This window comes from Crinia signifera, chromosome 4 (assembly GCF_055691185.1).
Source record: "Crinia signifera chromosome 4, ASM5569118v1, whole genome shotgun sequence".
Lineage (NCBI taxonomy): Eukaryota > Metazoa > Chordata > Amphibia > Anura > Myobatrachidae > Crinia > Crinia signifera.
Genome location: NC_139220.1, coordinates 256,255,329 through 256,278,967, shown reverse-complemented (window position 1 = coordinate 256,278,967; position 23,639 = coordinate 256,255,329). Strand labels below are relative to the sequence as shown.

At 44.3% G+C, this 23,639-nt stretch overlaps 1 protein-coding gene across 1 annotated transcript in view; it reads left to right on the top strand.

Annotated features, from left to right (window-relative positions):
* The first annotated feature begins 3,677 nt into the window (after positions 1-3,677).
* The window catches only part of LINS1 (lines homolog 1), a 31,670-nt gene continuing 11,708 nt past the window's right edge, over positions 3,678-23,639 (top strand). The window contains exons 1-4 of the mRNA XM_083184278.1: positions 3,678-3,802; positions 6,539-6,721; positions 19,242-19,447; positions 23,469-23,558. Of these exons, the coding sequence (XP_083040404.1) occupies positions 6,577-6,721; positions 19,242-19,447; positions 23,469-23,558 (441 nt within the window). The 5' untranslated portion in view covers positions 3,678-3,802; positions 6,539-6,576. The remainder of the gene's footprint in view (positions 3,803-6,538; positions 6,722-19,241; positions 19,448-23,468; positions 23,559-23,639) is intronic.

Below are 23,639 nucleotides of genomic sequence, written 5' to 3'. Positions count from 1 at the left end.
CGTCAGGATCAGGCACTTTGGCATCCACATTGCTACTTTCATCACCATTTGGCCCAGACCAGCTGCCACCGGAGCTTACTTTGCTTACATCTTCCTCCGCAATATTATTTGGGAACTCCATACAAACCATCTGAAGACTCCTGCAGTTACTGCTTTCCTTGCCAAGGATCAATTATCTTCAATTGGACATTTCCCTGCGGTAAATATATACCTACCTTGAATACTTTATACCACCGGACATTTATCTGGGAAACACTTATGGCGGTGTACTAGGAATGGCCCACCCTACCCAGTAGCCAAATAGGTGCCAAAGCCTTTGCATATGCTTATTAATACTGTGGAATTTTTTAATTCTGTGTGTAATAAACCCTGCTAATTTTATCAATTACTGTCTAGCGCTATTATCCTTTCTCTTTTTTTTAGAAAGGTGGAGGAGCAAGGGAGAGAGAGGGACCTGTGCAAGCAGGAGTGAGAGAAGGGGGGTGGAGAGTGAAAGGATCACTCAGTAGCGCTGGCTGATTCCGCTGGGAGATCTGAGATCACATCAAGTTAACAGCAATATTAAATCGTTTGAGTATGGCTGCTGCCACCTTAACAGAGAGATTGTTCCACACACATCTTGTTCAGGAGTGAGAGAATGTCATGGAGGAGAGAAAGAGGGGAGCAAGAAAGTGAGAGTGTTATGGAGAGAGAGGGTATCAGGGAAAGAAAGTATAAAAGAGGGTGCCAAAATGAGAAAGAAAAAGAGTTTCTGGGAGAGATAGGCAGGGCAGCCGAGAGGGGGGGGGGGGGAGCGGGTACTAATTACCTGGGCCCAGGCTTGCTGGAGGGGCCCGGCAGGGGCCCCGGTCCGACCCCTCCCTTCCCCCTCCGTCCCTCCCGGGTAGCAACAGCAGTACACACTTCTACAGCATGTGCTGTGCTGACAGCAGGCTCAGCATGAGTGTCTCACTGACAGTGTGAGAGGTCATGCTGAGCCTGCTGTCAGCCCAGCACATGCTGTAGGTGTGTGCTGCTTCTGAGATTACAGTTTTTAGAGTTTTCTTTTACCCTCCTCTTAACATTTTGGAGGCGCGGCCTAAGTGCGGGAGGTGCCCACACCACACACAGGCCACTCCCCCAAAATTTTACCGGGGCCCAGCATTCCTCTCGGCTGCCCTGGAGATAGGGAAAGAAAGAGGGTGTCAGGGAAAGAAAGGGGAGTAAAAGAGTGGGCATCAAGGGGAGAGAGAGAGAGAGAGAGAGAGAGAGAGAGAGAGGGAGGGGGACATTTACTAAGATGTGAGTCCTATTTCACATGGTATGCTGCTATAAGCAACCAATCAGAATCTATTTCTTATTTATTGAGCACCTTCTAGAAGATTAGATGATATCTGATTGGTTGTTCATTGCAACATCCCATGTGAAATAGAACTCCCGTCTTAGTAAATTTCCCTCGGAGAGACTGTAAGAGAGAAGGAGAGGAAGGAAAGAGAGAGAGTGGAAGTGTGGGGAAAGAGGTGGGAAGTGGAGAGATATAGAAAAAAAGACTAGGGACAGAGAGAGGTAAAGACAGGGTGAGACAATATATTGCATTCCAATTAAAATACCCTACTCATCGATCTATATGATCCAACATATATGTGATTTCTAACTATATAAATCTACTTTTACATTGTGAAAAAAATAATCAGCATTGTATTTGAGTAGATCTATGTATTGTGCAGCCACACACATAGATTAGATACAATTATAATAATTTTTTTTCATGACTTACAGGGTGAGCTTCAAATAGTTTGAATTCTCTAGCTTCTGCAGTCAGATATCTCAATGAATATAGCATCTGAATGCAATGTCACAGGCAATAGTTTTGAACCTGGGTATGTCAAAAATGTAATAAAGAACAATGTGACTGAATGGCAAAGAGCCCTCAAATAAAGTTTATAGACATTAATAATTGAAGATAGGTAGAAACGAAAGGTGCCGAAGGCAGATGAGGTGGTGGGAGGAGCCACAGAGGAAGGTGGGAAACCATGGAGGATGGTGAGGCACCCGCATCCACTCCCCCCTTTGGAGCTGGCCCTGGTTCCTAAAATCCGGGGGACAAAGTGAATAGGGGTCCCCTGTATTTTAGGAACCAGCACCAGGCTCTTGAGCTGGCCCTGGTCCCCAAAATATGGGGGACAAAAGGAGTAGGGGACCCCGTATTTTATTTAGCCCCCCCCCCCCATGGCTTCTGCAGTGTCTTCACCTGGGGGCGGCGACCTTTTAAGCTCTTTTGCATGGTCGCTGCCTCCCAGGGCTTCTGTGGCATCTTCTCTGTGTCTACTTGCGGAGCTCTTCTTTGCTCCCCCTCCTTCGTTGGACTGCCTTCCCTCTGTTTTGCGCTGGCCAATATAGCCAGCTTCAGGGGGTGGGGCAATGACAAGGCCAGCCGTGATTGGCTGGCCATCGCCATTTTTAAATTGTAAATGTTTAAAAAAAAAATTTGCAGTCCGCTACCCCCACCACCGATGCCTGCTACACTGGCCGCCATTTTCAAATGTAAAAAAATATATTGTTTTGGGCGCTGAACGGCCCGCTACCCCGTCAACAATACCCACTATCCCCGCTACCTGCACCTCTTCCAGCCTGCTCATCAAACTTGTAATGGTAAGCAGGCTGTCAGTGTCACACTGACACTGAGCAGCAGGACAGTGGTGACAGTCTGATCCGCATTCCGCTGTCCTATAACATCTGTCTCAGTGACAGGGGCATGCGTCACCCTGTCACTGAGGGAGAGCGACAGGTGCCACTTCCCCATTGATTTTCAATGGGGTTTGCAACCTCTGTTTCTGCCTGCGATTAGCCCCGCCACCCACTGCTGACATTTTACAATGGTCAGCGGTCAATGCCTCCCAGCCTCCCCACATTGTCCCTCACACATAAATAATAATAAAAAAAACAGTATGTGTTATAAATATGTTTGTATTTATTTTTTTTATCATTTATGAAGCCTACCTGCACGTCCCTGATGGGAACTTGAGCGGAGGTTCCTGGAGCGAGACGATTCTTTTCCAACACTGAGCCAGTGAACAGTGATTGAAAAAGAACCATCTCGCTCCAGGAACCTCTGTTCAATTTTCACGACTCATACTTATCACAGCTCATTCAGTTCTTATAGAAGAACCGCATCAATTGTGAGCTACCCATCTCTACCAGTGAGTGACAGGAAGAGGGTGACAGAGTCAGCAGTAGGCCACTTAGTCCTCAGAGGCCCAGGTACACTACACCTGCTACACCAATGGTAGTTCCTCCTCTGGCAGTACTGTTTGCAGTGGCACACTACACCACCCTAGTTATTATGACCCTGTATATAAATACAAGATACTCAACTGCAAAGTAAATGTTTTTCTTCAATCTGTTTATTAACCCTAAAGAATTGGACTAGTTACGGTCTATATTTACAAAGCTTGGTAAATATAGTCCAATATCGTAATAACTGCACCTAATAACATAAAGGATATTCACTACACAGCGTGAGGCAGAGCAGCAGCCGCAGCCGCAGCAGCAGCACACAGCAATACCTCTGTTTACAACAAGAGGCGGAGGCACTGACAGCAATTGAGACAGGCTGCTGCTGCTGCTGCTGCTGCTGCGGCGGCGGCGACCTGACAGTACCTCTGGCGCTTGCGCAGTAGCGCTGTATGCCCTAAAGACTACATGTCCCATCTTCCCCTATACCGTAATTCCAATTCCAACATGGTGCTACTGTGCTTCATCTGAAAGAACGTCCGGGCCCGACAGGAGGGCGTGCTAGAGGCTGAATGCGGCTCTGGGGCTGGTAGGTGGTGACACGGGCACTGGCTCCTGGGCAGACAATAATACGCCATGAATAATACTCAATAATTCAAACAAAAATACAATAATACTCATTAATACGTTTTAGATGCCGGTTTTTTATACTAGGTGGATAGTGCACTGAGCCCACATAACAGTCCCAGCAGCATGGCTCATACACCTAGTATTAGCATATTGAGAAGTGAGCAGAAGGAAAAATAAATGTGCATCATAAAATTGGGTGGCAGCCTGCACACACCAGCCCTACGTATGTGTCATATGTGGCCATTATTTATTAATCATATTATTTGTGATGTATTTATATAACGAAATCTGTTCAAGTTCAGAACATTGTTGCACCCCTTCAGTGGAACGCAATCCCTCGCTCCATTAGACTCTCTCCGACCTTGCAAAGCTTCAAACGGGCACTGAAAACTCACCTATTCATCAAAGCGTACCCTTCCACTGCATAAACTAGCTGGTTCTCCGACCCCTTGCCTGTTTACATCCTACTATCTAGTCACCACCCACTTGCTTGCACCTCTTGTAATCTGTTTGTCTCCCCTTCCTTGATTGTAAGCTCCTCCGAGCAGGGCCCTCTTCCCTCCTGTTGTCAAAGCCCTCTTCTCTTCACATTTCACTCACAGCTCTCCTATACTCCAACACTCAGTGACCATCTTTGTCCGCATACTCATCTCCATCATTGGCCTCAAGCCTCTAGTTGTATGTTGATTGAGTCCTCACTACTTCTAGTTAAGCTGTAATGTGTATTGAACTGTGGTGCTCTTTATTTGTACTCTACTTTTGTTATTTATTCAATGTTATGCCAAGTTTTGTCTCCCTGTATTGTTCCTTTGTACGGAGCTGCAAAACACTTGTGGCGCCTTATAAATAAAGTTATAATAATAATAACAACATGGGACATTGGGCTATTCGTTTCACCATACATTTGGTCATCTAATGGGAATAGTAATTCATGGTGCTCCTTGGTTATGATGCCATATTTTAGCACCACACACCGAGTCCGGGAAGCAAAGAGTTCTGTTCCTACCACCCAAAGTAAGCAGCATTGACTCCAAAGATGCCCACAGGCCTTGCGCTGGCACTGCACATATGGTAATGAAGTTTGCTCCAGATGTAGATATTTAAGATGAGAAGTACTGTAAGAATCTCTCGAAAATTCTGAAAACATACTAAGGGCTCAGTTCCATTAGCCACAGACCAGTTGGCTAGTAAGGCCCTGATTCTTGTTGGTTCGGTCCCCCACGTGTTCGCATGGGGGACCGATGGTGAAGTACTGCACATATTCTCATATGCTGGGCTTCTGTGCAGGCTCCTTCACCGACCTGCGCAATTGGCGTGGTACTTGTGGAAGGGGAGGGCGGTGGCGGCACTAGGACATGGAAACATGACGTTAGCCGCCGCCCTGTCTTCGTCCGGGAGCCCGCAAATATAAGTCAGTCTCCACTGACTTGTATTTGCAAGCCCAGGAGAAATCATTTGATGGTCAACGACCATCGAATGATTTCTCCTGCTGCGGGTACATGCAAGGGGATGCGGTGGCGGGGCGGGCATTCTAGGACTCGTTAAGCTGCGATCTTCGCAGCTAACTGAGTCAACCAGAATCAGGCCCTAAGGCCTGATTCTGGTTAACTCGCAAAGGCAAATTCCTTCTTAAATGGACAAAACCATGTGCACTGCAGGTGGGGCAGATGTAACTTTTGCACAGATAATTATATTTGGTTGGAGATTTACTTCAAAGTCAGCTCTATATTGCAGTGTAAAAATAAAGCAGCCAGTATTTTCCCTGCACAGAAACAAAATAGCTCACCCAAATCTAATTCTCTCTGCACATGTTACGTCTGCCCCCCCCCCCCCCCCCCGCAGTGCACATTGTTTTCTCCATTTGAGAAGGAATTTGCCTTTGCAGGAGAACCAGAATAACCCCCTTAGTGTATCCATATGCTGGCTTTTTGGACTTTTGTATTGTTTTCCATAGCCCTATAGGCTGCTTAAAGTCCACAAGCCCGGTGTGCTTTTGTCAGTATATCCATGCTGTTGCAATAAGACTTCACCCCAATTATACTTGCATTGGCCCCGTAGCATTTAATTTTGAAATACATTAGTAAAAAAAAAAACTATGGTGTCTTTAGAAAAAATATATATTTTTTATATTTTTAATAATAATAATATTAATAATAATAATAATAATAATAATAATAACAGAAAATGTTTATTCCTTGGTCTTGTGATGAGCACACCACTTACTACCTAAGGTCTATTTCACACACTCCGGCTCCTGCGGGGCGGCAAAACCCTGCACGGCCAGGAAGCCATACCGCACTGAGAAGTTTACAATGGAGGCGATGGCCACAGCCCGGTAGCCGTCCCTTACAGTAGTGGGATTCGGCTGCAACCGAGCGGCCGGGCCCTGGCTGTCCCGTGTGAATGGACACAATTGTGTCCATTATTAACTACTGTGCACGGCACGGCTTTTGGCCGTGCGGGGTTTCGCTGCCCGGCAGGAGCCACAGCGTGTGAAATAGCCCAAAGCAATGCATGAAACCGAAACTTTTAGGTAGGAGCCAGATATAGAAGTTATTCCCTCAGCAAAGAAAGGTCGCCTTTCCTAGAAGACTAAACACAAGATTACCTATGGAATATTATCATGGTGATATGTGTTATCAGGTAAAGTGACCTAAATTTACCACTATGGGTTCATGTATTTCTGTGTTTTTAGAGCATCAGGGAGTCACATGATGACCTTCCAGTTGCAGCATGCTGCAGGAGATGGAGGGCCCGTTCCCAGGCCTGAGGGAGCTACACAAGAAGTTACTGCAAGGTGCCCTCTTACATGAAAATGTACAAGAACCCGCATCTCTTTTAATACCATGCGTCCCAATTGAATCATCTAACGCTTCAGGTAATTGATAAGTGTATTAAATAATAACATATATGTCTATACAAAATGCATAGTAAGAATTGCGTCTGCAATAGAGCACACCCAATGGGAAGAGTTAACAGATTGGTGTATTTGCAATACGACGTGTACAATATATATTGTGATCCGTACCAGAATCATACATAGTACAATATAGCTTATAGCAGGGGTTCCTAAACTTTATTAAATCATGGTGCCGTAGAGTATCAGCATTGTTGTCATAGTACCGCAGTCCAAAAGTTTATTTTTGTGAAATTCCGCAAAATTTGTTAAATTAAGTAAATTGTGGTTCCTTGTCATGCCTAGGTTATTTATGTGGCGGTGGGCATGGTGGCGCTTTTTGCTTTTTCACATATTTATGATTGGATGCCGCCATCTCTGGTTAAGCCTATCACTTGTATCCTGAATAATTAGATTTGGTCTTAGGTCACCAACCCACGGGTGCCACAGAGAGGCATAACTAGGGATTTTGGCAACCAGAGAAAGATGATAACCAGCCCCCACCCCCCCCCAAAAAAAGGGTATGGGTCATAGGGACGATAAGAACAAGGTCAACAGTCATTAGGTCGCACATGCATCTAGGTTGACACAAGCATTAGGTCGATATGCACAAGGCCAACATGGGGTTTTTCACTTTTTTTCCAAACGGTACGCAAAATGCATTCAATTTGACTATATAGTACAGATCTGTACTATATAGTCTTGCCTGCACAGTCTATTTTACTGTTCGATTTACACAATTACGCATCGGGATCAAATCGGCATCGAATGAGGCTGAAACCCATTCGATTTTGATTTAATTTTGACTATATAGTCAAAATCGAACACAAATTCTCACCGTGTGTACACAGCTTAAGTTGATAACTTTAAGATATAACCAAAAAAAACAAAGCAAGACTGTTTTTATTGCTGTAGCAAGTATTATTGTGGTAGCTTATTTCCAATTTAAACTAAAAATTACTTTTTTCCCCCCAACTTTTTATTTTTTGATGGAAAAGTCTAACAAAATAAAATGTATTTGTTTACAAGAAATTTAGTGTCTTAATAAGTAGAAGACATCATGGGGTTATTGCATACATTATCATTATTATCATCTGCACAGTGCCCTACAATGAACAGGAATAGTATGAACAAAACAATAAAAAGTGACTTAAGGGGCCTACACACGGGGAGATGTGCTGAGTGATGCTAGATCGCTCAAAACGCTCAACAAGATTGCTCAGCACCCAGCAATGTGTCACCGCTGTGTGCGGAGCGATCTGTCAGCGCTAATGTTCTCCATTGAGAACACTGGACCTGCCCCCGGCGATTATAGATTTATCCAGCATGCCTACACACAAAGCGATGTAGGGGCATTTACTAAGCGATCTAGTGAGATCACTTAGAAAATGCCCTGAAATCGCCTCGTGTGTAGGCCCCATTACAGTACAGGTTTATATACATTGCTGCATCAGCAGTCATAGGGCCTGATTCACACTTGTGCCAACACAGCAGCAATGCTTTAATATGTAAATGCAGCCAGGAGGCTGGTACATGGAGAACCACAAGTGTCATCATTCCCTGGTCTCCTGACCCTGCTTGGAACTACATTGCATGGGGAGCCAGATATCTGCAGGTTGAGCCCAGTAACCGCCGACAGACAAGGAGCAGCATCTGGCCCGTTACTGCTGCATGGGAAGCTGTGTGACACACACAGCCCCCGGAGCAAGCAGACGGCGCACGCAGCTCAATAAGTCTGGGACCCAAAGCACCCACAGGCCTCACGAGTACCCAATCCAGGAAAACAAGAACACGGACGGTCGAGAAAACTAAAGAGGTACCTGAAGCATATTGTAACCAAAGTTAAATTTAAACCCACGCAAAAAAGACAGTTAAAAAGGAAAAGAACTCAAATAGCGGGACGCCGCTGCATTACGGACTGAAGATAAGGAACTCTCAGTCTAGGTGTCCTACACCCCAAAGCGGCATTTGTGTGCCCCAATTATCAATTTTTTGGTGCTTTTTCATTTGCCTATACCAGTGGTTTCCAAACTGTGTGCCTAAGCACCCTGGGGTGCCTCATGACACTTGCAGGGGTGCCTTGGGTTGGAGGACCGAGATCAATTCATATTATATTAACTATATAATTATTATTATATTACTATATAAAGCTATTAACCATACTGCACCAGCATATACCTCCTTACTTATCACAAAATATCTCCCATCTCGACCACTCCGCTCTGCACAAGATCTGCGTCTCTCTTCTGCACGGATCACTAGCTCCCATTCACTATTACAGGACTTTCATCGGGCTGCTCCCATCCTATGGAATGCCCTTCCACGCACAATAAGACTCTCCACTAGCCTCCAAACTTACAAGTGTTCCCTGAAAACTCACCTCTTCAGGCAAGCCTATCATATCACAGTTCTACATGCATAACCCTCTGAGGCACTTATGTATTATATAGCTTTTCTTCTGGACTTCTAACTTGGTGGGACTGCTATGCTATTACTGATGCCTGTCCTTGTGTTTCCCTCCTATATCCCTATAGATTGTAAGCTTGCACCGCCAAGTCTGTCTGTTGTTACCCAGTTTGTTTTATCACTGTCTACTATTGTAAAGCGCAACGGAATCTGTTGCGCTATATAAGAAACTGTAAATAAATATTATTTATGGTCAATGTACCAGGCAAAACCAGTGCTTGTGGCTGCCAATCATAATATATGTGGACAAACAGAAGCAAATCCTGTCCCTCACCAGATAACTGTGACATATAAACACAATGCACTTAATTTAATATTTTTTTCTGAATTTCTCGATAAGAAGCATTTGGCCGTGATTCAAAAAAGTTTGGGAACCACTGGCCTATACCATAACTTTTCATATTTATTTATATTCCCCCCCCCCTTTTTCTTTTCTTTTTAGTTTGCTTCATTATTTATACATTTACCTGCATGCAATTAATGTCAATGGTAAATCAGCATAAGTAAGGAACTGTATACATGTATATATGATTCAGAAACAGACGCGTAATAAAGTGTAACATTTTTTTATGTTTTAAACCTGAACAATTAAATAAAAATACTTATATTATCTACAGACTAAAGCATCTTAGTACTACATTGCACTAGACAAACAGAGGTAGAGCGCGGCACCACCCCCCAGAAAACTTTGTAACCCGAACGGAGACAGTCCGTGAGTGCGGCTGCTAACCCAAAATATCCAGATTCAGTGCGCTGTTAATCCACCAAAATCCTTATGCAGACAGCATGGAATCCTCAAAAACTGTCTTATAAAAATGGTCGCCGTGACCGCCCCCCATCCCCAGTTCTATTTCCTACGGAAAATACCTCTAGCGGGATCCAGTCTACATCCTCCCAAACGCCGGTGATCCCTACACCGGAGGAAAACGCCAAGGTGACCATTCAAATGTTAATGCCCCTGCTCGACAAGAAATTTGAGGACTTACACACCAGATTAGAAACCTCACTAACAAAAATAGATGCTAACACTGCTAGGATAGCTACGGCCGAACAGAGGATTAGCGATAACGAGGATGCCGTGCATGATTTGCAGAGACAGCTAGAAAACAGGGAACAAACAATAAACACCTTGGCGTCTAAACTAGACGAAATGGAGAACAGAGATAGACGATGTAACCTACGCTTCATAGGTATCCCTGAGACAGTTAGAGGCCCACAACTGGGGGAATATATCAGTGTCCGAATAGCAAGGGCCCTGGGGGTATATGATGAGTCAGCGATACCACAAATAGAGAGGGCACACAGATTAGGGCCTGAGAGACATGACCAATCCTCCAGGCCGAGGCCCACCATTGCCAAATTCTTAGATTATAGGACCAAAGAAAAATTCCTAACAACATATAGAACAACCCAACCCCTAATGGTGGAGGATCAGAAAATCCTAATATTTCAGGATTTCTCCGCTTTGGTCTCCCAAAAGCGGAAAGAATTTTCAGGAATCTGTAAAATATTAGTGGAGAAAAACAAGCGCTTCGCTTTGATGTACCCGGCGAAGCTGAGAATAGTGGATAATGGCCGCACACTGTTTTTTACAGACCCAAAGCAGGCAAGGGAGTTCATAGAGAGGGCGCCCCAACATCCTCCAGATGGACAGGATGATTGAGCCGCTTGTAAATGCCCAGGGTGATAACGTTGGCCCCAGATAGATTCACAACCGGAGGCGTGAAACCTAATGGTTGGAACCAAGCTACCGCGATTGGAGACTATATCCACAAATGTCCAGATGGTATCTGGAGACGCAAATAACTTACAAAAGGTTCCACACGTCTTATGGAAGGTTTTTGTGTTCTTAGATATAACACCTTTCGCTGGAGGCCCAACGTCGGCGGCCAAGGGTACAATAAGTAAATGTTGAATATTACTAGAGTTACCAAGTTGGAGATACAAGACTTTACATCTCCATTGCCTGTTTGAATTAATAAGTTGTATAGTCACCTTCATTTCCAGCGATTAGATGCGTAGGGGAAGGTGGGAGGCCCTAGGCCCCCGTTTCTCATTTTCCCATTTCTTCATTTCAAGTTGTCACATTGACCCAAGCATTTTCACCGGAGCACCCCATCCGAAATATGATGGGGTCCTCAGATGAAGATATAGAGTGGTTACCACTCTATAGGATTAAAAAAAAAAAAATGTTTAAAGCACTGTTTATCCATTTAATCAGTAATGTTGAAAAAAAGATGTGTTCATTAAGTAAAATGCACACCAAGAATGGTGGAATCCCATGTTATTGCATATACATTTTTATCTCTCATTGTTGGGAACAGGTTTTCATGTTTAATCTTGTACCTTTCATTTCGCATGTCTCGAGCCAACTATTCTCCCCTGATGGCGATCCATGTCTGCACAGCTGAACACAGGTGAAATACCCCAAACCCCCCCTCAGCTAAAGTTGATCTCGTGGAACGTGGCGGGCCTGAACACCCCTATCAAACGTAAAAAGGTACTTACACACCTTAAAAAATTAAGGCCGGATATTGTCATGCTGCAGGAAACCCACTGGAGGAAAGGCGATGATTCAGGGCTTAGAGCTCGATGGATCGGAGATTGCATCTCCGCTTCATACCGCACAAAATCTAGAGGGGTAGCCGTGCTTTTCCACAGCAGTCTTAGATATGAGGTTCTGGACAGGGTGGAGGACGTGGAGGGACGGTTCCTTCTTTTGGATGTAAAGATAGAGGGAACTTTGTATACACTCCTGAACGTGTACGCCCCAAACATCTCTCCGGACAGATTTGTGTCCAGACTAACTCAATTTCTCGCGACCCGCACTGTCCATAGATTGATTATGGGAGGTGATTTTAACTCTGTTGATGACCCTAAGATAGACAAGTCACCACCGCTACTTCGCACCCTACCCCCTTCCTGGTACCATATCCAAGCTTTAAAGACAAACCTGCAGCTAAGCGACCCCTGGCGCCTTCTTCATGACCAGGAAAGGTCCTATACACACCTATCCAGGGCACACCAAACGCTGTCCAGAATTGACTTCTTCCTAGTCTCTAACAGTTTAATGGCAGGAGTGACACAGGCTGACATCTTCGACATATTAATATCAGATCATGCCCCCATCTCCTTGAGCCTATGGCTGGACTCAGGCAATGTAGCGGACCGCCTCTGGCGCTTCCCGGACTATCTAGACAAATCAGACGATTTTAAACAATTCTTGACTAACGCATGGAACAATTATCATGACGATAACCTAGAACACTGGGAGGATATTGGTCTGTTCTGGGGAGCGTCCAAGGCGGTAATACGAGGACACATAATCCAGTACATCTCTAGACGGAAAAGGGAACAGGCCAAACATTATAGAGAACTACATTCCATGGTGTCACAGTCCTTTAGAACATATCAAGACACACCTACACATAATAATCTAGAAGCCTACCTGAACAACAAAAAGATCCTGGAATCATTTCTAACAGCACAGGCCCGCCTCAAATTGGATTTTACCAAACAAACGTACTATAAATGGGGTAACAAGTCGGGTAAACTATTATCATTAATGTCCAAACCTTACAGAAAGCGTTCATTCATCACCACTGTTAAAGACCCCAAAAACAATAAAATTTACCTGACTACCAAAGACATATTAGCACATTTCGAGGATTATTATAGATCCCTGTATAAAGCAAGGCCGGTACAAGAAGCTAAACAAGAATCTTTCCTAACTTCCGCCCACTTGCCCCCTCTTAATCAGGAACAAAAGGATAGCCTTATGAAGGAAATAACGGCCGAAGAGCTCCACTCGGTAATAAAAGACTTACGTTCCCATAAAGCTCCGGGCCCAGACGGGTTCTCGGGAGTATATTTTAAGATACTAGAGCCAGGGATCACACCGACATTGTTGAACTTGTATAACACTATATTGAAGGAGAAGCCCCTACTCCCGTCATTCACGGAGGCATAAACATCCCTGATCCCTAAGCCGGGAAAGGACCCCCAGCTAGCAGAGTCCTATAGGCCAATCTCCCTACTGAATGTAGATTTTAAAATTCTCACCAAAATAGTGGCCAATAGATTGCAATTATTGACCTCAGTCTTGCTCACGCCCCATCAAACAGGATTTGTGAAGGGCCGCCACTCAGTAAGGGCCATACGGATGGCTATAGCGGCGGTGATAGCGGAAACCCAAAAAACACACCCTAGAGGCACGTTATTGAGCCTGGACACAAATAAGGCTTTCGATTCAGTGGCCTGGCCCTACCTATTTGCGGTGTTGGGAAAGAGAAATTTTGACGACTCATTTATTGAACTAATCAAATACTTCTACACCACACCCCTAACCAAATTGCTAATAAATGGGCAAAGAGGGGAACAAATTCAGATGTTTAGAGGCACCCGTCAGGGTTGCCCTCTTTCACCCTTGTTATTTAATATATGTATCGATCCCCTATTTAGGATCTTACAGTCATGGCAGTCCTTCAAAGGAATAATGGTAGGTGGGTCAGAGTTAAAGTTGTCTGCGTTCGCTGACGATTTACTTTTATATATAGGAAATCCAGAACAGTCGCTGGACCAAATACTGGACAAACTCAATGATTTTGGAGAGATGTCGGGTACACGATTAATTTATCCAAGTCCTCAGGACTATACCTACACCCTCATGTGACTACACCACACTGGGGGAAACACATCCCGGTAAAGTGGGAACCGAGGATGATTGACTATCTGGGGATCCGCCTCCCAAAGCGTCCTTCCGACCTGTACAGGGCTAACATCACAGAGGCGGTGAATAGGACTGCTGGGGAGTTAGAGGGCTGGAAACAGTTGAGTCTATCTTATGTTGGCAGAGCCAACCTCATTAAGATGGTAACCTTCCCCAGACTATTATACATTCTACAGGCCCTACCTCTCTTGTTAACCCGAAAAGACTTAAGATTATTAAATATGTTATTCAGAAAATTTATATGGGGCTCAAAACGCCCACGCATCGGTCTGGTCAAACTCCAGCAGCCGACGTTCAACGGGGGCATTAACTTCCCTCATATCTTGAATTACAACCATGCAGCCATCCTACGATTTCTTAGGGACTGGATTCATAACAATGAGACTTATGCTAATACAAAAATCGAGAATGAATTTTTGGAAAATTGTGGTCTGGTGGGTTTCCTGCACATGCATGATGGAGAAGTGCCAGAAAAGATTAAGAATAACCCCTTACTATGGTCGACAAAGAGAGTCTGGCACATACTCAGGCATAAAAATAATCTTAATGCACATAAATCATTGTTTCTCCCCTTCTTAAACAACCCAGAATTTCAGGGTGGCACTGCCTCTCAACCTTTCCTCAACCTCAAAAAAGAGGGCCTAAAAACAATACATGCCCTGATTGACAGGGACTCAATGAAACCAATGTCATACACGCAGGCAACAGACATCTTCCCAACCTTTAAAAAATTTCCTTTTGCCTACATACAGGCCAAACACTATGTGAATACGGTCACTCGTGCCTTCTCAGAAGCCGATTGGAACAACACACTAGATACCATGCTCTCCGCGGGTATTGCGGAGAGCAAAGCCATTTCTATACACTATAACTATTTACGCCAAATTCTAGATCATGATCATATAAGCTCAGGTATGAAAGCATGGACCTTAGTGATGCCCTCACTGACATGTGACCAACTGGTAAAGACCTTACAAACATCTAGAAAATTGCTACCGGCCATGCAATATCAAGAGATGTTCCTGAACATCTTCCATAAAGCCTATTTTTCCCCACACCGTCAATTCCTGGCTGGGATGACGAGGTCGGCGGCCTGCCCACGTTGCCACGACAGGGAAGCGGGTCTTTATCACTACTTTTGGAGTTGCCCCCTTCTAAAAACTTTCTGGCTTAAGGTCAGGAAGTTTTCTCTTGACCACTTGGTAAATTACATTCCTTTCACGGACCAATGGGCCATTTTCGGAATACTGCCGGAGGGCCAAAGAGTGACTAGGGGATGTAAAAGACTACTGGTGATTATAAGCGCGGTGGCACGGAAAGCTGTACTGCAGACATGGATCGACACCACACCCCCTACCCTGAGACTTTTTCAGGAAAAACTGTACCATGTATTTAATATGGATTGGATTGAGTGCCTTTTGGAGAAAGATAAACGAACCGCAAAATTCTTTAATACATGGGAGAGCTATATCTCAACATTATCCCTTGAGATAAGAGTGAAACTGCATGACTCCTTTAAGGGCACCCAATGGTATATTATGAGAATGATTGCTGGGGACCCACCCATCGAGGTCTCGTAGCGATACTACAGGAGAGGGGGACCCCTTTGTTGGCTCCTACACCCTGAGCCGCTCTTCTAGACAAGGAGGGCGTGGCTGGGGGAACCGTTAAATCTCTCCATGTTTCCTATGATATGTGGGAAACTGGACACCTTGTGAGGCCTACCTGTTTGAACATGAAAACCAAGTGAGATTCGTTATGTAATGCCTGTTTCTTTCCCTCATTGAAATTTTATACTGCTTATTTTCACGAATAATAACTTCGTACTGTATGAACATTTGTTATCTGCATTTTGAAATACGTTTATGTAACTGGATGTATTGAACAGTGTTTTAATAAAAATATTATTAAAAAAAAAAAAAAAAATGGTCGCCGTTGCTTTCTCGTAGAAAGACACTAGAGGTCCTACTCGACCTCTAGGGTCTGTCAGGGCTACTTGGAAGAGCGGATTCTGGGCACGCTGTGTGTGGGTGAGGGGTGGCATAAACTTTTTTTGGGCTGGGGCCGCAATATTTTTAGTTACTCCACTGCTGCTTAGTTAATCTTGTGGTCTTTGTTCTAAAGGGCTGGTTTACAGTTGGCAAGATGCAAAACATTATTTTCCCTGTATTTGTTTAGTTGTCTGGTTTCAGTCACTGAAATATTTTAATTGCCAGGTTACTCATGAACTCTTTATACGCAGTTCTTTTTATTATTTCCTGATTTTCATTTTTTATTTGTTTATCTTTAAATGTATGTCTCTTGTAACCAGTGCACGTTTTCTACTGTTCATGTTTAGCCACCCATTGTTCCAGCTGATAGCTCAGGGTTGCCGACTTTAAGATTCTCCTCTCCGGGAGAAGCCCGGAGAGGAGAGTTCCAGCAGCCGCTCAGGGGGGCGGGGCTTACGAGTGACATCACTAAGCCCCGCCCCCATGCTGGTAAAGCATCGAATTCATGTATCTCTGTGGAGGGGCGGGGCTAAAACGACGCGATTGTGCCGTTTTAGCTCCGCCCCCTCCTCTGAGACCCGAGGATTGCGGCATTTTAATGCCGCGATCCGGGGGTCAGCGGGGGTCCCCCCTGAATCCGGGAGGGTTGCCCACCCTTCCGGGGGGCCGGGAGGGGGTACCCGATTTTTGGGAGACTCCCGGAAATTCCGGGAGGGTCGGCAACCCTGTGATAGCTCCAGCACAGCTATAATCTAAAGTAAACAGCTGAGAGCATGCAGCAGTAGGCAGGAATGCTGATAACTCCCTGTGCACTGTGGATATGAGTTGTATGTATAACAGGGGGCGTGATCTACATGCTTCCCATGTTTCCCATAGCCGAAGGGCACTCTATTATACTGTCTGAGACAGCTGACATTGCTTTGGATAACATCCATTTCTTTACATATAGTAAATGGTTTTTATGTCATTTAAATCTTGGGATACAATATATCCATACTACAAAATGGTGCGCATATATATATATGTATATATATATATATATATATATATATATATATATATATATATATATATATATATATATATATATATATATTTATATTTATTTCAACTGTATTACAGTTGGAAGTTACGTGATGCCACTAAGTTGCATTATAATATATATATATATATATATATATATATATATATATATATGGTTTAGGGCAGGGGTTCCCAATATTTCTCTAATCACGGCACCCTAGAGTATCAGAATTTTTCCAAGGCACCCCTAGGCCCCCAAAAATATATATCAAATTAAGTAGATTGTGTTTATATGTGCTTCTTAGATTCAGTTATGTGGTAAAGGGCAGGATTTGGTTCTGATTGTACACAATTTATGATTGGCAGCCACCAGCACTGGTTTTGTTCAGAAATAATTGATCATAAATAATTTGGATTGGTCCTGGACGACCAACCCGAGGCACCCCTGCAAGTGTCCTGAGGCACCCCAGGGGAGCCTAGGCGCACAGTTTGGGAACCACTGGTTTAGGGTGTAAATTCCGGTCCTATCAGGAACTCTACTGCTACCTCTTTTCCTAATCAGAACTCTTGGATTTATTTACAAGCAAGGCATTTTATAACTTTCAGTAGAGGCCTAGTCTCATGTACTAGAAATAGGACACCCTTTGAAAATGTGTGTATATGTATATATATATATATATATATATATATATATATTTATGATATTCAAGCATGGTTTGGATACCATGGTTCCCTCTTTTGTATCCACATTCATAGGAGAAAGTTGGTAATGGGTGGTCCCAGTTTCTTAATTGCAATGCAGTGGTCGATGCAGTGGAAAATTTGAAGCGGGGTTATGGACAAGTGAAGGCTGTAATTATGCGCTGCAGAGAAGGGGGTGTGGCCACTCAGAAGTGCGTGTCCTTTAGTGTAGTGTACCACAGCATATAACTCTTATGCACATTATGCACAACAATAGTAGGATCCCTTATACTATCTAGTACTAGTGCCCCTTACACATTATGCCAGATGGAATGAGCCAAAATCCATATTATGCCACACAGTATGTCCCACCTACATGGACTTTCTGCGATAACTTTTAGATAACTGCTATTGTTCCTGCTCCTCAGTGCACAGTGATTTCTATTTTCTTTGCGTTTATATTATAGAATAGAATAGAATAGAATCAACTTTATTGGCCATGTATGCTTGCGCACACTAGGAATTTTTTGTGGATTTACAGTGCAGCATCAAGCAGGGATGAAGGGGGGGGGGGGGCAGGGGGAGAAGGCATTACATACATTACAATAAAACATTACATGTGGGGAACACATGCCTGCCGAGGTGCACAGCGCCTAGGCAGCCATCAGCGGCGCCACTGGTCGCCGAAACAGCCAGGTAGGTAACTATACAAGCAGAGACAGTACAGTTATCACACAGGGAACATATTTGGCTGAGCTGCACAGCTCCTAGGCAGCCATCAGCGGCGCCATCTTGATCATGCTGCTCAGAGGCAGCAGTAAAAATATTTGTATTTATGTAGCACTTTTCTTCCAAAGCTGACACACCCTGCCAGCTTGTTGCTGGCGGGGTGTGCAACCAGCGAATGTACAGCATACAGGCTTTGCATACAGTGGGGGCAGAGGTATATGATGAAGATCATGGTAAAGAAACAGTAAAACAAAGAGTAATACATAGCTTTCCTAAGAGGCTGAGATAGATGGTATCTTGGGAAAAGCAAAAATAAAACATGGCAGTGTTTCGGTTTATGTCCAAATCCAGTCCAAACTCCAGTTCTAACTCATTGCTTGCTTTCGATGACTTGCTTCCGATGATGCCAGGCAAGCCTTGGCCAGGCTTCTCCAAATGTCCCATTTTAAAGGAAAGTTTGGGTCAGCTGGTACAGGGGGGAGGGGTTGGTGTTTGCACACATTGCTCAGCTTATCTGATTAAAGGTGGGGGATGTTGTAGGCTCCCAGTAACAAAACACATTCCCATTGCAGACTGTTCTTTTAAATGAAAAGCATCAGGTTTTGGAAAATGGCATTCATGTACCTGTACAGAGGAGATGAGAGATGGTTTTAAAACTTCATTCCAGTTCTAACTCATTGCTTGCTTTCGATGATGCCAGGCAAGCCTTATAGAAGGCATAGCAATGGTCATTCACTACAGACGCTAGTCATATCGAGGTGTGACTTTTACTAATTTCTGAACGCTATCCCTTGGCTGGTTTAAGGTGTCAGGTTTACTGACTTATTATGAATACATCATGGAGTCTGCTTTTACTATCTACTCTTTGCATATATTTGATTAGACACAGAAGTTCCTGAGCCGGCGCCTTCCCTGTGTGCAGGAAATGTGTCCGTATCATGCGTCCCCCGGGATGTTACACTGCTGCAGCTATCGCTCATCCAGATCCTGATCATCAAAGCTGAGAACCTCTGCACTGAGCCTCCGGTCAGACGTCAGTATTCCCGCATAGTGCAGCTTCTCCTACAAGCTGGACTGGATGACACAATAGTAAGAGCTGACATCATTTCACAGACAGAGATATTTCACTTGGGGAAAGTGACATAAAATATGAAATGATTGGCTGCAAGAACAATAGATTGTTTTTTTTTTCAACAAGAATCACATAAAAACAAGTATTGATCAGAGAGGTTAGTGGTGTCTGGTCTATTAGAAAAGAGACAGGCAAAGCTTCTGGCTACAGACTTGAATTGTCATATACAGAGTAGGTGACTGAGTATCATTGTGCTTTCTGCAGTGTATACAGGGTAGGTTATTGGCTATTATGACTCCCTTTGCAGTATATGCAATGTAGGTGATTGGGTACCATTACTCCCTTTGCAGAATATAGTGTATAGATGGAGCCACATCCATCTCTGCCACTCTCGGCGCACCACCAATGAGATGCTCACGCGTCCCCATCTTGGTGGCGGCATAGATGGAAGTGGTTTCATCTGTAGGTGATTTGGTATTTTTACTCTCTTTGCAGTATATACAGTGTAGGTGACTGGGTACCATTACTCCCTGGCAGTATATAGAGTGTAGGTGACTGGGTACCATTACTCTCTCTGCAGTATATACAGTGTAGGTGACTGGGTACCATTACTCTCTCTGCAGAATATACAGTGTAGGTGACTGGGTACCATTACTCTCTCTGCAGTATATACAGTGTAGGTGACTGGGTACCATTACTCTCTCTGCAGTATATACAGTGTAGGTGACTGGGTACCATTACTCTCTCTGCAGTATATACAGTGTAGGTGACTGGGTACCATTACTCTCTCTGCAGTATATACAGTGTAGGTGACTGGGTACCATTACTCCCTGGCAGTATATACAGTGTAGGTGACTGGGTACCATTACTCTCTCTGCAGTATATACAGTGTAGGTGACTGGGTACCATTACTCTCTCTGCAGTATATACAGTGTAGGTGACTGGGTACCATTACTCTCTCTACAGAATATACATTGTAGGGGACTGGGTACCATTACTCTCTCTGCAGTATATACAGTGTAGGTGACTGGGTACCATTACTCTCTCTGCAGTATATACAGTGTAGGTGACTGGGTACCATTACTCTCTCTGCAGTATATACAGTGTAGGTGACTGGGTACCATTACTCTCTCTGCAGTATATACAGTGTAGGTGACTGGGTACCATTACTCTCTCTACAGAATATACAGTGTAGGTGACTGGGTACCATTACTCCCTGGCAGTATATAGAGTGTAGGTGACTGGGTACCATTACTCTCTCTGCAGTATATACAGTGTAGGTGACTGGGTACCATTACTCTCTCTGCAGTATATACAGTGTAGGTGACTGGGTACCATTACTCTCTCTGCAGAGTATACAGTGTAGGTGACTTCGAGCTCAAATGGTTCATGTAACAGAAGAGGTTACCACTTGCCAATAAATGAAATAAAATAAAGATACAATTCCTTTCCCATAAAAACAAATGGGTCTTTTAGCCAATAAATGAAATAAAATAAAGATACAATTCTCTTCCCATAAAAACAAATGGATTTTTTAGCAACATTTTAGATACATAAAACAAATAGAGTCTGCATGATATTTGCAACAAATATATGCCGTAACTAACAGATAAAATAGGTATTGTCCTGACCAGGATAGAATAAAATAGAATATATCCCGTTTTTAAATAAAATTATTAAATAAAGATGAAAACACCTTTTCATGTTTTAAAATAGCCAGAGTTTGTAGGTAATACACTTGCGGAGAACACCTAATATGCCTTTAAGAACGCCAGGCGATATGGATAAAAAATAACCTAGGAGGAATATGGATGAATAATACGGACGGATATAAATGTGACCACGTGACCACTATCACCTCAGCCTTGACAAAGATCCCGCTGTGGATTGAAACGCGTTGGCCAGGTGAACGTGGTCACTTTTTTCTACCTTCCAACCACCCCCCAGAACGGAGCCGCACAACGGAGCCGGCATTGCATATCAGCATCAGACAGACTTTTCTCTCTACCTACAAGCCGGGACCACGGCTGCGGGAGGTAGTAGGGAGTTGTGAAGTACAAAATACTGCAATAGTAACCTGCAATCAGGGCCGGCGCTACCCACTCAGCAGCTCCTGCAAAGCAGGGAGGCGCCATGCTGAAAAGGCGCTGTCTCCCTCCCTGCTCTGCTACAGCTGCCTCAGCCCTCACTGTCACTGCCTCCTGCACACCGCCCAAAGCGCCTGTCTGACAGCAGGCGGAAGTATGGAGAGACTGAGCAGCTCCCTGAACTGTGCACACACTGTCCTCCTCCTGCGACCTGCCCCCTCTTCCTCACGGACACTTGCGCTGAGGCATGTAGCGCCTGTGAATGCCTGGATGACATGTCATGTCCGGATCCGCCCCCTACCCATTGCTCCCTGTGCCTGTCAGCTGTCAATCAAATGACAAACAGGCAGCAGCGCCGCCTCCCCTTCCTTCCCTCTTCTCAGTGTGCTGTGCCAGTGCTGCTGCCAGTCCTCAACACTCCGCCCCCTCTATCTCCTCCCCTCTTCCTCCATCTCCTCCTTCTCTCCCCTCCTTTCCCCCTCAGTCATGAGTGCTGCACATACTTTTTGTACTGCTTTTGGATCGCATCGCACACACATTGCATGCATGCCGTGCTATACAATCTAGCCCATAACTTATGCGATACTCGCAGCATGAATGGGCACCTTTAGTGCCTGCAACATTTTGCGGACACAGCACTGAGATGGTGTATGCATACATGCACCCAAGATTCTCCATAGGATCGCATGTTGCATACACTCCCACAATCGGGCTGCAGCTTGTTGCAATGGCAATGTGAAGGGGCGCAAAATGTATGGTTTGCAGGAGAGCGCCGGACACCCTAGCACCGGCCCTGCCTGCAATAGTAACCAGTAAAACAGAAGCGGCAGGTGGTTTTAAAAATCCACCCTTCATATCCTGGACTGCTAGCGCTAGGATGTGTTGAGCACACCACTTTCATCGGACCTCTTTGTGAGTGAACTATTTTTTCTATTTCCATTTTTTTTAAATATTTGTTTCTTCTGCAAAATATCTTTTTAATATTTTTCATGCAATTTAGAAAATAAACCTTTTTAAATAAGTATATTGGGACCTTTATACATTTGACCATAAGCGCCTGTGTTAAAACTTCTCCAACCCCCTCTCTTTCATCTATACAGTGTAGGTGACTGGGTACCATTACTCTCTCTGCAGTATATACAGTGTAGGTGACTGGGTACCATTACTCTCTTTGCAGAATATACAGTGTAGGTGACTGGGTACCATTACACTCTCTGCAGTATATACAGTGTAGGTGACTGGGTACCATTACTCTCTCTGCAGAATATACATTGTAGGTGACTGGGTACCATTACACTCTCTGCAGTATATACAGTGTAGGTGACTGGGTACCATTACACTCTCTGCAGGATATACAGTGTAGGTGACTGGGTACCATTACTCTCTCTGCAGTATATACAATGTAGGTGACTGGGTACCATTACTCTCTCTGCAGTAAATACAGTGTAGGTGACTGGGTACCATTACTCTCTCTGCAGTATATACAATGTAGGTGACTGGGTACCATTACTCTCTCTGCAGAGAATACAGTGTAGGTGACTGGGTACCATTACTCTCTCTGCAGTATATACAATGTAGGTGACTGGGTACCATTACTCTCTCTGCAGAGTATACAGTGTAGGTGACTGGGTACCATTACTCTCTCTGCAGAATATACAGTGTATGTGACTGGGTACCATTACTCTCTCTGCAGAGTATACAGTGTAGGTGACTGGGTACCATTACTCGCTTTGCCATATATACAGTGTAGGTGACTGGGTACCATTACTCTCTCTGCAGAGTATACAGTGTAGGTGACTGGGTACCATTACTCGCTTTGCCATATATACAGTGTATGTGACTGGGTACCATTACTCTCTCTGCAGAGTATACAGTGTAGGTGACTGGGTACCATTACTCGCTTTGCCATATATACAGTGTATGTGACTGGGTATTGTTACTCTCCCTGCAGATCACACTGTGTCATACTCCTGATAAGGTGCTGTCACACATCTCCTCCAAGTGCCTCTCATACCTGGTGCTATTCCAACTTAGGTTTCAGGTGAGATATTTTTTTCTCTCGTTTTTATGACAAATAGAGAAAGCAGACCCTTTGTCAATGTCTTTGGTGTTGTTTGTGAGC